Raw genomic sequence first — 15600 nt, forward strand, 5'->3', positions numbered from 1 at the left:
TTTCTCTGTATACTTCCTGGGAGTAGGAGGTTACTTGAGAGCGGATTTGCGGGGTGGTTTTGTGGTCTTCTGCCACTGCGAGTGCACCTCATCGAAAGAGGTCTCGGTCATATATTTTGCAAGTTTTGGATCCTTCACAAAATTGAGCATCATCTTTGTTGCGTCACCGATCAATTGTTGACGCTCCATCTCGATGCTCCGCCGGAGTAGGCCGAGGCGGGCCGTACTCCTTGCCTGAATCTTCGTTGTAGTCCCTTCCCGCATCTTCGGATGCAGAGGGAGTCAACTCATCTTTGCCTGAAGCCATAAGTGCCACAGAAAAAAAACAAGGAATCGGATTTCCCGTAGAAAAGAAATCGATCGTGCTGTGATACCACTGTAACAGACTTGGACACTCCAAGTCGAGAATCTACCGCGACACCACAAATAATCACTTCAAAACAATTCACAGTTCACAATTGATTCAACACTGGCCCGGCAGAGTTCCGTGCCTAGAGATATTGGTCCCAAAGACTGGCGCCCCTTTCGGTATTTCTTTTTGTATTAATCTACAACTCAAAGTACAAGCGGGTCTTCGGGACTCACTCTCAGACTCTGCATCCACATGCTAAAAGCAGAGCCCAAAAGCTGTCCCAAAAGCTTCAAATTTAAAGGTTTGAAAAAAATAAAGCAAAGGGTTTCTTTCTCTCTCTCTCTAACTTTGTGTAAAACAAAGCAAAGTAGCTCTCTCCATTTGCGTAGCCAAAAAGCAGTAAAACTGCCGCACTACCCTGCTTTTCCACTACCGCAAGTCCCGCCGAAAAATGCGGGCGTCCATACAGGGCTTGCCACATCAGCATGCAGTCCGTAATTTTCTGCAACAGCCAGCCGGATGTTCTGCCAGGGTTGTCCATGCCAAAGGGTGTTTACATGTGTGTACACCACATCACCAGTTTGTGACAACTACCAATAGGTCACAAGGCACAAGAAAAGAACAGAAAGGTAAGCTAGAGTCGAGGGTGTTTTTTGGCATTTGATGCAAAGTGGATGGGGAGAAGAACATCGCAAATTCTCTTCAGAGAGAGCTGTACCTTGAAGCTTTTGGGTCATTATAGCAGTGTTTCTGTCACGTGGCACATCCAACCCTATGTGTCCGTGGACAAGCTACAGCATAACAGTCTAGCTTAGGAAGTGTTCTGACACTTTTGTGAGTCTGTTCGCAGACCGTGTATACCCAAGCACTTAGAGTAGATGCATATCCTCTAGTTGCAACCGCATGCTCATCAACATTACCATCAGAATGCATCAGGAGCATTTTCCAATGCATTAAACCTATTTTCCCTATTTTTGACATTTTTCACTTATTATTTTAAGTGACTTTTGTTGGGTACTGAGTAGGGCAAATTGGGTAAGATAATATATAAGCAAACCTAGGCTAGCACTATTTGGCAGAAGAGCAAGGAGAACACAGGCCAAAGGCAGCAGGTTCCCCCTCTCTCTCTCAAGCAGGACCTTTCCCCCTTTGGTGGCGATTTCCTCCAAGCAAGGCCAACAAGCGACCACCTCTTCCTGGCGTTTTTCAGCAAGGCCATCATCGCCATAGACTCCAACACCCTAGCGTTTTCAGCATCAGCCTCATCACCAGCACCCTAGCTGTCACGTGACACATCCAACCCTATGTGTCCGTGGACAAGCTACAGCATGATCAGGGTTCAGACAATCCAGTCGGTCTAGATTAGAAGTGATCTGGCACTTTTGTGAGTCTATTCGTAGACCGTGCATGCCCATTCACTTAGTGTAGATGCATATCCTCTGGTTGCAGACCGCATAAGCATAAGCATTTCCATCAAATTCCAGAGTCAGTTTGGGGATTTTTCCAATTACTTTAGCCTAATTTCCCTATTTTTGACAATTTTCACTTATTTATTAAGTGACTTTTGTTGGGAACTAAGTAGGGCAAATTGGGTAAGTTAATATATAAGCAAACCCAAGTTAGCACTCTTGGGCAGATGAGCAAGGAGCACAACAAGCTTTCAAGCAACAGGTACTCCCTCCCTCTCTCAACAAGACCCTCTTCAAGCTTGCCTTGGTGAGGCCACCCCCATCAGCCCCTAGCGTTTTGGATTGCCATACCCTCTCCCCCCTTGGCGTTTACCCACCAACAGCCATCACCAACAAGGCTTGCCTCTTGGCGTTTTTCCTCACGATCAACAGCCCCAAGCCTAGCGTTTGCTATCGCCAGCAATACCTACAAGAGGGCAGCGTTTTCAGCCATAAAACGCAGCCCTAAACCTGCGACAAAACCGCGTTTTCAGCCTTCGACGACAGCCACAAAAACGCAGCCTGATCTTGCTAAAGCTTCAGTATTTTTACCAGCCATTAGAGCCTCGACAAATCAGGGATTTTCAGCCATAAAAACAGCAGCAAACCAATCATTTTCAGCACCCCAAAGTGGTCCAGATTCTCAGCCATTACCCCCTTGTGGACAGCAGATAGAAGAGCATCGAATTCAGCCCTAAAGTCATCATCGTCGTCACCAACATAGTCACGAATTGCATCAGTCCATGCATCATCATTGTACAGCTTTGTGCAATCAAAAGTAGACCACTCTCGCCGACGAGAGTGGGGCCTTCGGAGGAGGGTTTTACAACCTCTCGGGTGTCGTATCTCTCCTCTCTCTTTCTCTCAGTCTCATACACGTGCACGCACAATATCCACTCACTTTGTTCGTGATCATAGCACTCTCCATAAAGACGGAAGGCTCTCTCCTTCCCTAAGAACTAAAAGGAACCTTGAGCATATATAGATCACTAATCTTGAGAAAATACAACATTCATTCCGCTGCACCTTACATTGGTATCAGAGCTTTAGAAGTGTTCTGTACTACTCAAGGGAAGAACCACAAGAATTTTTTTGCTTGTTGCCGTCGCACGAACCCAAGTTCGCTTGGGCGTGTCGATTCCTAATCGTGTTTTGTTGAAGTGTGACACGAATCCCAAGAAAGAAGGGCTTGTCCAACCTCCCCTTGTGTCTCTTCACACTCATTGAGAGCGGACCGTGCACTTAGCAGCCGGCCAATCGACGTGAGGTGGGAAAAAGCAACCTTGGTGTGAACGCAAGGCCGCCAAGGGGTGCGCCCGGAGAAAGGAGTAGAACTCGGGTGAAGAGAAGATCCTTCTCAAACGCAGTTTACAAGCGAAAGAAAACCTCAAGAACCTCAAGAACCCAAGTTCCTCGCGAACTTAAGAACCCAAGATCATAGTGCATGGTCGTCAACCAAAGCGGAATGGATACTTCGCATACAGGTGATGAGCATGAGAGAGTCGACGAAGAGTTTTCCCCACCAGGAGATGATTTCTTCAACCCTCCCCCTTCGCCATCTACGCCACCAAGTGCACCAAACCCTATGGAGGCAATGGTCCAGCGGATGATGGCCATGATGGATAGACAAGAAGCAAATCGCCTTGCTTTAGAACGCGAGCGCGGCGAATGCAAAGAACGAAAACAACAAAGAAAGGCGGAAGAGGCAGCACAAAGCGCGGCCATTGAGGCTAAGCGTGCAGCTCAAAGAGTGGCTTTGGAGGTTGAGCGTGAAGCTCAACGAGAACGCCGCACTCAAGAATTGCTTCGGGAAGTACTTGCTTCAAAGTCCGACCCACCCAAAGATCGTGGGAGTTTATCAAGTGACGCAAGCCACGATTCGGACTCCAACAACCCGGTCACGGAGAAATTGACCTTCAGTAAGTATGACGGTAAGATGGATGCTACAGTTATTCATTCTTGGTTGCATCAATTTAATGCTTATTTGCGAAAACTAAGAAGACAAGAAATAGCAAAGTTTTGACGATAGCTATGTATCTTGCCGGCGATGCCATCAATTGGTACCACGCATGGCAAGAGGCACAGCTAGCCGCGCACCTAGAGGAAGCCAACGGATTCACACCCCTTTCCTTCAATTGCGCTAGACAAGCTCAAGGCGCGGTTTATGCCACCTCAGTACCTCACACAATTGAAGGACGATCGGCGCTCTCTTAAGCAAAATGGTATGACGGTTATGTCTTTTTCTAATCGTGTTTTGCAGCTAGGCACTCAATTACGAAAATCGGATGATGAACGCAAAGAGGCATTCCTTTTTGGATTGGACGAGTATATCAAGTACGATGTCAAGGTACTCGATCCAATCGATCTCAACAAGGCGGTAGCGATTGCTCTCGCACAGGAGATGAAGCACAACAAGGGAAAGCCTAAGGAGAACAAGACTTCCACAAGTACCTCGCAGACTTCTCAGAACCCTAAGAACGGTAAGAATGGTAACTCTTCTAACCAATCTTCCAACAGTCTCTCAGAAAAAAATTCTTCCAATGAATCTAAGGGTAAGGCTAACACAATTGCTAAACCTAAGCTTACTCCAGATGAAAAGGTAGCACAAGGAATTGTAGGAGGATACATCATGTCGGAAGAGCAAAGCACTTATTCTAAGGAAGGTCGTTGTTTTCATTGTCACATTAAGGGTCACATAAAAAGAACATGTCCTAAGCTTGAATCGAATGAATCTAAAGAATCCACAGAACCCACTTCCTCTGTCAATGCAATTAATGATAACACGAGTGTGCCCCATGTTTCTCATGACCCTACCATTGATGATTCTCTCATTAAATGTTATGGTCGTACGTCGGGGCAACATTTTGTCATATTGTTTGACCCAAGTAGTATGCATGATGTGATCAATCCCTCTCTTGTTGAGAGAGCCCGCCTCGAAGTTAGTCCGAGATCTCCTATCGAGGTCTCTGGCTTCGTCCCGATATGGACGCTCTCATCACGGAGGAGTGCCTTGATGTGTTGTTTGCAATTCAACGAACTGCCTTCACTAGAAGATTTGTTGTTTCTCCTCTCTCAAGATGTGATATGATTTTGGGCATTCGATAATTTCGTGATAATGACGCTCATGAAATTTGCGGCTAACACTATAACTCTCAATGCCGACAGTGATTCTCCTATTGTCATTCATGGAGAGGACATTGTTCATTCTCCATCTCTCATTGCTAATATGCAGGACAAGATTGAAAGGATTCAGGAGAAGGAGACTCTCTCAGTCTCTTTTTCTCCAAAGCATGACACACATGATTTGCATAATGATTTGAATGACAATGATTTGCATGATGATTTGAATGACAAAGATAAGCATGATGATTTGGATGCCAATGACAAGCATGATGATTTGCATGATCAAGATGTGTTTTCTCACAAGCATGATGAGTTGCATGAAGATGATGTGATTGTTCACCAGGAGCGCAAGGAGACATTCCTTTATGGATTGGACGAGTATATCAAGTTTGATGTGGAGGTGCTTGATCCAATTGATCTCAACAAGGCGGTAGCGATTGCTCTTGCACAAGAGATGAAGCACAACAAGGGAAAGCCTAAGGAAAACAAGACTTCTCAAGGAACCCCTGAGAATTCTCAGAACACGCAGAATGGTAAAAACGGTAAGAATGGTAACTCTTCTAGCCCATCTTCCTCTAATTCTTCGGAAAAGAACTCTAACAATGAATCTAAGGGTAAAGCTAAAGCACCTGCAAAACCTAAGCTAACCCCGGATGAAAAAGTTGCACAAGGAATTATAGGAGGATACATTACGGCTGAAGAACAAGTGATTTATGCTAAGGAAGGTAGATGTTATCAATGTCATGTCAAGGGTCACATTAAGAAGGCTTGTCCTAAGACAGCCCCACCTAAAGAACCAAAGGCACCCACAGCAACCACAAGCACTTTAATGAACCAAGCTGAATCTTTTCATGTATCTAACACACACATTGATGAGTCTCTCATGAAGTGTTATGGTCATGTAAAGGGTCAGCGTTTTATCATATTGTTTGATCCAGGCAGTATGCATGATGTGATTAATGCCTCTCTTGTTGAAAGAGCCCGCCTAGAGGTTAGTCAGAAATCTCCTCTCGAGGTTTCTGGCTTTGCTCCTGGTATGGACTCTCTCATCACGAAAGAGTGCCTTGATGTGATGTTTACAATTCAACAAGCTGCTTTCCGTAGGAAATTTCTTGTGTCTCCTCTTTCAGGATGTGATATGCTTTTGGGTATAAGATGGTTTCGTGAGCATACCCCTCTCATTGATTGGGAGGGTAACACTCTCACATTAAATGCCAAAACTGACTCCACCCTCATCATTCGTGTTGAGGAGGGTTTGCATTCTTTGCCTCTCATCTCTCATGTATAGGTAAAGCGTGAATTACGACGAGGAGCACAAGCGGCATTCATCTATGCTGCTCCAGTTTCCCTGAGCATTCAAGTTCCAGCTAAGTATTCAGATTTGTTTACCAAGTTTAAACATCTCTTTTTGCAGGATGATCTTCCACCTCGTCTCCCACCCGAGCGGCCGGAGGACCATCGTATCGAGCTTATGGAGGCGACACAGCCTGTCAGTAAGGCTCCCTACCGTTTGAACAAGACACAGGAAGAAGAGTTAGAGCGACAACTCACGGAGTTGGTAGCTAGAGGATTCATACGTCCTAGTGTAAGTCCTTTTGCTACTCCTATTTTGTTTGTTTGCAAGAAGGATGGTTCGTCTCGTTTGTGTGTTGATTACAGGGCATTGAACAAGATGACTGTCAAGAACAAGTTTCCGATGCCTCACATTGAGTATATCCTAGATGGGCTCAATGGGGCAAAGGTTTTCAGTAAGGTCGATCTCAAGAGTGGATACCATCAAGTACGGGTATTCAAAGGCGACATCTTCAAGACCGCTTTCGCACCGAGCAAGGGCAATGGGAGTATATTGTTATGCCTTTTGGATTGACAAGTGCCGTGGGTACATTAAATCGTCTCATGGTAGGTCGTTTCGGGCAATATGGTCTATGTATGTGTGTTCATCTTTTTGGATGATATTCTCATTTTTTCTGCATTATGGGAACAACATAAAAGGGATGTCGAAAGGGTACTAACCCCTTTGGATGAGTGTCAGTTGTACATCGCCGCTAAGAAGTCTGATTTTTTTCTTACTGAAGTCACTTATCTAGGTTATATCATTTCTGCAAAAGGAGTCAAGCTAGATCCCGTGAAGGTGGAGCAGGTTCGTAATTGGGATTTGCCCAAAACTGCATATGATGTGCGTTCTTTCCTTGGTTTATGTCAAGCATATAGTTCGCACATAGAGAATTTTGCACGCATTGCCACACCTATGACTGATGTTTTGAAAGGGGTCAAGACAGCGACCGTCAGCGCGTAGACTTGCCCAAAGCAACCATTGAGGCTTTCGCAGCTCTCAAGGTTGCGATGACAGAAGCACCGTGTCTTATCCTTGCCTCTTGGGATGATCCCTTTGAGGTATGGACGGATGCGAGCAATGTCGCCATAGGCGCTGTGCTTCAGCAGCATGGTCAACCTGTAGCTTTCCTTAGCCGGAAGCTCAATAGTGCGGAAAAGAATTATTCAGTTTATGATAAAGAACTTTTGTCTGTCATTCACTCTCTTAAGCATTGGAAGCATTTTCTTTATGGTAGAGAGTTTACAGTTTGCACAGATCACCAAGCCCTCAAGTGGCTCCAATCTATGCCTAGTACACATTGGAGTGATCGCCAAGCACGGTGGTCACAATTTTTTTATCAATTTGGAGGTTTGATTGAGTATGTGCCTGGAAAAGCTAACCCAGTTGCAGATGCCTTGAGCCACAAGGGACAGATTTTGACTCTTGAGTCAAGGTCGACACCATGAAGAATCAGTATGCGGATTCCGAGTTTGGTAAGCATTGATTGCAGGCTCTTGCTTCCCAAGGGCCAAGCAACTATCTCATTCGTGATGGTTTGTTGTATTTTCGTCAACGTTTATGTGTGTTGCCCTCTCTCAGGCCAACCATATTGCATGATGCACATGATTCTCTCACGGGTGGGCACAGGGAAATGAACACCACTTTGGAAAAAATAGAAAGATTCTTTTATTAGCCTAAAATGCGAAAGGATGTGCTGCGTTATGTCACACAGTGCACTATCTGTCAAAAGGTAAAAGCTCCTCGGGGTAAGCAGCAAGGTCTCTTACTTCCGCTGCCTTTTCAAGATATTTCCATGGATTTTGTGACTAACCTTCCATCAAGTTTGCATTCAAGGAACGCTCAATGTTTAACAATTGTTGATCGCTTCAGCAAGTTTTGCATGTTGCTTCCTTGTAAAGCCACAGTCACTGCACAAAATGTAGCATGGTTGTTCATTAAGCATTGGTACCCCCTCCGTGGTTTGCCAAAATCAATTGTTTCCGATAGGGATGTTAAGCTCACGTCCAATTTTTGGCGCGCACTCTTTGAAAATTTTGGCACTAAGTTGAATTTTTCATCAGCTTTTCATCCACAGTCAGATGGTCAGACAGATTTACAATCAATCGGCTTTTGATATTTTAAAGTCATATGTGCATGATCAGCAGTCTTAGTGGAAGCTCTATCTCCCATTGGTTCAAGCTATTTTATATGACTCTTTTTCTTCTGCCATTGGTCGAACTCCATATGAGGCAGCTTCTGGCCGTCTGTTTTAGTCACTTTTGACTTGCTTGATCAGTCAAATACCTGATGCCAATGCTGAAAGTCAGTCATTGGATGAGGTTTTTGAGAGTGTGAAGCTTTAGCTAAGCAAGGCTCCGGAATCTTATTCACGGCAGGCTAATAAGCATCGTCAAGATGTTTCGATCAAGGAAGGGGATTGGGTGTATTTAAGAATCATGAAGCAACGTCTTAAGCAAGTTGGAAAGAAGTGTCGTTGGCGAGAGTGGTCTATTATTAATTGCATAATCTGGTACAAAAGTGGATGAATGAGAACTGATGCAAGTCTAGGGGCTATGTCGATGTCGACGACGTGGATGGTGAGACCGACTCGATGGCTGAAAACTGATGTGCTTGCTCTGCTGTCCACAAACGCTAGAAGGCTCAAATCTGTTGTCCAAAAACGCTGGTTTTAGGCTCCTCCAGAACGTTGATTTTAGGCTCCTCCAGAATACGACACCAAAGACGACGTAAAACCCTCCTTCAAAGGCCCCAAAAGTCTCATAGCCCCTAGACTTGCATCAGTTCTCTATCTCTCAGTCTCATACACTTTCACGCACAGTGTCCATTCACGTTTGTCGTGTCCATTGCACTCTCTCAGTAAAAGGAACCTTGAGCACAATTCGGAGCACTCATCTTGAGCAAAGTACATCATTCATTCCGCTGCACCTTACAGTTTCTATGCCAAAACTTACCGATGAATCAACAGGTTGAATCTGGTGCAGTGCGGACTGCACAAGAGGGGAGCATGGACATGGTTTGCTTGGTTGAAATGTGAAAAAAAAGGATATGAATCTTGTAACAGGCTTGGACACTCCAAGCGAGAAATCAATAGCAACACACGAACAGAAACTTCAAAATCACAGAGAGTGAGAGAGAGAGAGAGAGTCGACACAGCGCGACGTAGTTTCGTGCCCAGAGGTATCAGCCCCAAAGTATGGCGCCCCTATCGGTATTTCTTTATCATTAATCACTGCAAAGTACAACTCTCGAGGGACCTCTGCTCTCAGACTCTGCATCCAAAAGCTCTCCAGAGTGAGGCCCCAAGGGCTCTTATAAACAGTCAGGGTTTAAGCTTCTATCTTTTAAGGTTTTGGGCCCCTCGGCCGGTGCTTCATAAGTTCTTCAAGTTAGTCCGTTTAGTTTCTCACGTCCACTTACCCATGTCTCTGCTAGATGGTCATGCCACTTTGTGACATACCCCCCTCTTGAAAGAATTGTAATGGCCCTCGATTACGCTTGCAAAATCAATCTGTTCTTTTCCATTGCCTGTCCCGTGACATATATCAATCTACAAAGGAGACAGTAGGTCTAGGACTTTGAGGCAGTTGGAGCCTGGGCACCAAAGACGAGGTGTGTTTGGAGATTGCAGTTGCAATAGTGAGTATTCTCTTGCAACGATAAGACTTGGTCTCGAGCTGTTAAATGGAACTAAGGGAAGCCAAGAGTTGGAAGGTGTGAGGCACTGACGCTCTTCGAGGCCAAGGAAATGGCGGTACCTAACAATCTCTTCATGAAGGTTCCAGTGATAGCCACCAGCATGGAGATTGTTAGCCAATGGGTGTCGCAAAAGCCTTGACAACAGTGTCCCCGGGAAGGGGGGGACGGGGGAGATTCGAGGTGCAAAGGGTGGGAGGGAATCTTCAAACCTTTTAAAATTTTTACAAGTGACCCAGTAGGGGGTACCAGTAGAACCTTTAAAGATCCATTGAAGCTCTTTAAAAAAAGGAAAGGAATATTATATCGACTTATGATGATGTGAAGTATTAGAATTATTTTTTTTATTGTTATTTAAGTTTGTACGTTGGCAATGCCTCAGTTGTCCATGTACAAAAGTCCTTTCCTTTTTTTAAAGAATTTTAATGCATCCTAGCACCTACTAAAAGTAATCGTGCTGCTATAAACTGCTAAGAGTGAAATTTTTATGTCTTGGTTCTTATCCAAATCGTACTATATAAATGTACAGTAATGGTCACAGTTCTCACTCTCCCTTTCGATAGCATTTTGTCATGTCAGACTTTTGTATCGCAATGTGGCACCTCTGTGCTTATCCCCATGCATAAAAATTTACATTTGAACTTGACTGTGTGCTCACATTTTCTAATTCTGTATTCTTTCCTGACTCGGCAATGTTCAGCAGGCTCAGGAAGACTCTAAGAAAAGCTGAAAACTTACTCACTGTGTATCACCCACACATCCAGACACAAACTTTTCCCCACGCACAGCAAACAAAAGGCAGATTGGCAACTCAGACAAGCACATGAGGCAAGGAGGGCTTACAGATCCGGGAGACATTAGGAGCTTCATGCTGAATTTCATTGGCAACTTGGAGAATTGTGTTGATGGTCGAGGCTTGAGGAAGCGAGGTGGGTACTGAGTCCGGAAGGTCAGAGTTGAGGCGTCCAGGTCGTGAGGAAGGCTGTGACATAGCAGACAAAAACACGCGCCTCCAATTGTGCAGGACCCGCTCCTGCTTCCTGCTGCGACTGCGATCTGCCATAGCTGCGAACGGCTACGACTTCACGGAAATCCAGCGTTCTCTCTGTCTCTCTCTCTCTCTCTCTCTGTGCGTTGGCAATGATGCCGTAGAGCAGCTGGGTATTCCTTCCCGCCCGCAATTCTGATGATTCGCAGCGGAAACGGTAAAAGCGAAGACTTGGGACTCGGGAGCTGCTACACCAGCCTTTTTATCCCGCCAAGGGAAAATGCACCCCTCAGCATTGAGCAATTTCCTGATCAAGAGTGTTTACACGCAGCCAAATTAAAACACGAATAGCCTACATACGATGATGGGAGTGCCTCTTAAACACTCAATAAGACGATAAGGGAGTATGTGTGGCCCCCTAAGTGGTGCCTTACTTGAATATTTTATCGAAAGTATAAAAAAAAACTGTTTTGTTTGCTATAAAGGCAAAATATTCAATAGGCCAGGTAGGCCTATTGACCAAGCTTAATCAATTGGGCCACAATTGCTCACAACAAGCGTATCCAATGGTTTACAATAATTATAAGGTCCATCTCCTATCTCAGTTAGAGAGGTTTGAAAGGCTCATAAACTACAAGGAAGAGAATTTTGTAAATGGGTAGATGCATAAAACAAAGAAAAATTTAGGTTTACTTTGCCTGGGAGTTAACTTTTTCTTTGGGCTCTGCGTGCATGAAGCTCAATTCTTGTGCTCTAGAATAGTTGGGCTCCCTAGTGATATCTTCTTTAGTCCATTTTCATAGTCAAGTATTGTTATTGGTTGTTTACTTTGTGCATTGTCCAATTGCTCTCTCTAATCTTTCATTATGAATGCTATCTTAATCATGCCACGTTTACCCTAATCCTTTCATGGGGCTTTGTTGCACCTTCATCTCATGTGTGAATCATTTTAAGTAGTAAAATGAAATCCTTCACCAAAACTATATTGATGTGATCCCCAAATCAAGTACTAGCTATTCGTATGCTTCACTGTCAGGGATGTTCGGATGACAGATCGTAACGTGTGACACACAAGGCTTAGGAATTTCATATGGTCTTGTTGTTCATGATGTTTATAATCTACCCCATTAGTTTGTTGTCAATTAGATACGATTTGAATGTCCAAATGCACTCTTGTTAGACACTACATACTCATTATATGCTCTTTGATTAGGGTTTTGATGCTCAAATGCCAATTCAATGGAATGTTTGTGATCTTGAAGTAATGGTGGCAAGTGGGTATGCTCAGTTTTTTGGATGTCAGTACGACTCAAATTGCAATTTAAGCCATATGGGCTTCTGACCAAGCTGATTGGACTGGATGGTTCTTTATGCTCTTAGCAATGCTTCTGCATAATTATATGTCGGTTGGATGCCATATGCAAGTGTTCTGCTTAGTTTTGCACTTCAAGGTCTCTAAAACACCAAATAATGCTTAAGATCAGCTTTTGATTATCCAAATGATATGAAACTTCACTTGCAAGAGGTACTTGTGTAGATGAATGTATGCAAGTGTGAAGGATGACTCCAATCTTGATTCTGGCCATGTCTCAAATTTGTGATTTGTGTCATGCAAGTGTTGGTAACTAAGACTGGTAATTTTGATTTACCCTTATTGCCAATGTTTACTTTAAACCAAAAGTTTACCTAAGTGGTCAAAATTTTGCCCAAAGCAAGTGATTTGCCTTTGGGATGATTCTAATGGGTTATGTGCCATAACACATGGAAAAGGAGGTCCAAATGGGGAGGAAATTGTACCATGCAATGTACTTGATATACAAAAGAGGATGATATGCTCAGATAATGAGATTCAGACCATGTCTCAAAATGCAATTTGTGCCATGGTGACATATGACGACCAATGCGGCATATTGTTGTTCGTAGATCCCCTTGGGTGTTTTTGGTTTCCAAATTAACCCTTTAATGAGCACTTTTTGATAAAGTTATGGTGGATATGCCAAAGAAGCATTCGTGGCTTAATACATTAATCAAGAGTAGCACAAGCTTAATCTAGAAGAAGAAGAAGAAGAGTATGTTAACGTCATAGGAAACTATCCCAAGAGACCTTAAAGATATATCCGACGAGGAGAGTTGAACTCACGACCTGTTATTCAAAAGAGAGAGAGAGAGAGAGAGAGAGAGAGAGAGTGTTCCACTAACAATGTAACATAAACACCAAAGAATCCTTTCAAAATACAAAAGACACTAGGAACTATGTCAATGAAAAGGTGGTGTAATTCCCATTCATAGTACAGAATAGTCTTTATACAATGGTACAAGAGAATCAAGAGCCTAAAGATATATAAATCCGACATCTTCAAGCGAAGGAACTTGAAAAACCATAGTAGAGAAGGTAACCCTCACCTACACCCATGGAAACAACACAACATTTAGTTAGCATTGGCACCGTATGCATGTGATGCATGGGTATCGCACATGTTATAGATGTCACCCAACTAGATTGCTTTCAAAGACAAATGATAAGAAAGGTAAAGCTAATCATATATTCAAAGATGGTTTCATTTACAGGGGGGGGGCATTTGGAGCCCCTTTTGCTTTGCAAGCCCTCATGAGATAAGGCCGGAGACAAGTTTTATGAGGCAATTTAGCCTCGAAGTGGGCCACATATACCTGTTTCTTGACTTTACAGAGTTTGGTATCAATTGTTGCTTTTTTTCCTAGGCCAATGACAATGCTCATACATGCAGTCAATCTATACTTTTGGAGTCACTTGTAATATAAAGAGATGTTAGTAAGTAAGTCCTACACCTCCCTAGATGGAGTCGAAAACCACATGTAAGGTACTAAGTATGAGTGCTTAATCCCTTTAATCATAATACATATAGATGGGATATTCCATAGTTCCTCATTTGTTCCAAAAGCCAGGGGAGTGTGCCGCCAAGGCCCATAACACCGATGCAATAAGCAACCATCTACGGCCTAATGAGCAGCCCTAAGTTAACCATTTACAACCATATATGCCATATTCCACAACCCTTCATAACCATACTCATAACCATATTCGGCCACAATCCATTCATAACCATATTCGGCAAATTGAGAAATTTTGCCAAAGATCTGTATACACAACACTAAATCGACATAGACCGTATGCAAGAACAATAAGCTCAATAACAAACCCCAGAGAGACGTCATAAATAGAATAACCACCACGGTAGCCTCAACAAAATATACAAGGCCGCTAGTCTTACACCCACAAGTAGGCCGATCCTACCATATAGGGTCATTCACCGAGTATTAAGAAAAACTTCTATCTTTACTTTTTAGCTAAAAAATAAGTTCAAGGCAAGCATTATCCAGTATTGAAAGAGGGTACAACCTTTCAATGTTTTTTTTCATATACATGGCTATGACAGGTCCGTAGATATGCATTGACACATATCCCTAAACTCGAAGGAGAATTACAAAACCAATGCCACAGACACCAAAAGGGTGCTCATATACATGTTTATGATAAGGCGTTCATGAATTGAAAGCATTTCCTGAAATCGAAAGGTGAGTAAAAACACCAGTGCCGTAGATACAAAAGGTATAGTAGAAGTTTCCATCTATGTGCATATTTCGACATATGCATGAGGAATATTACTATGTCAACAAGTGAATCACAACACATCCAAACAGTTCGGACAGTAGTCCCATATCAATGCCATAAGTCACCTGAGATTGAGTCATAGCAGCCAGCTCCACAATAGCCTACTTATCTTTGCCTTTTGCCATAGAGCCGACCACTTAAGGATACACCCTTTGCAGGTAAAACCCTCACAATCCCAAGGTACAGACATCCACTCACAAGTACACACACACACACCACGGAAGCACATAGTACCAATGTTAAGTGAGCACGGAAGCTCTCCTTTTATATGGTTTGGTGCCAATAGCCACATTCCTTCACAATAGTATGGCAGGCCCAGCTTCACGAGGGAGAAGATACAACAGCGCCGCCTCGTACACACACACACACACACACACACACACACACACACACACACACACACACACACAGAGGAGAGCTTAAGAGAGCATTGTAGTGCAGATCCGCCAAGGGGGAGTCACCGCAACATTAAGCAGATGAGGAAAAAGTTTACAAAGCCAAGCAACCCACCCAAACCCTCATTACAAACACAGCATCAGTAAGCTTAAGGTGATCCCATTTCTAGAAAAAACTAGTAGAGAAGTTAGCATCAGAGTAAGTGTCAATATTTAGTTCAATGCACAAATAGTTACTACGTTTAGTAAAGGTGATATTGTTGACGGTTTCTTGTTCTAAAAAAGTGGGTTCAATCGCTAGACAAGGAGGACAGATATCCAACACCTGCCGGGCAAAGTTGGGATTATTGATACTTAATATGTCATCCATAAATCTAAAAGTGTGATTACACTTTATAAGCATAGAAAGCCCTTATGCTGGGGAAGTTTGCCTAATAATCCATTATATTCAAAATATAGTAAATAAAGGTTACACATAGTAGGAGAACAAGAGAATCCCATAGGAATGCCACACGTTTGACGAAAGCAGTTATTACCAAGTAAAATATAGCAGTGGTTCAGAACCCACTAAATGACTACTTGAAACTGAATACAATTCATGTGAAGAGGGGAA

General features: G+C 43.4%; 1 protein-coding gene across 1 annotated transcript in view; it reads right to left on the reverse strand.

The window, feature by feature from the left end:
* Positions 1 to 11223, reverse strand: part of LOC147424445 (callose synthase 10-like) — a 203621-nt gene extending 192398 nt beyond the window's left edge. Inside the window, exon 1 of the mRNA XM_086499522.1 lies at positions 10796 to 11223. Within this exon, the coding sequence (XP_086355648.1) occupies positions 10796 to 11015 (220 nt within the window). The 5' untranslated portion in view covers positions 11016 to 11223. The remainder of the gene's footprint in view (positions 1 to 10795) is intronic.
* Positions 11224 to 15600: the final 4377 nt, after the last annotated feature.

Source organism: Adiantum capillus-veneris, chromosome 25, assembly GCF_014529385.1.
Source record: "Adiantum capillus-veneris isolate H3 chromosome 25, ASM1452938v2, whole genome shotgun sequence".
Classification (NCBI taxonomy): domain Eukaryota; kingdom Viridiplantae; phylum Streptophyta; class Polypodiopsida; order Polypodiales; family Pteridaceae; genus Adiantum; species Adiantum capillus-veneris.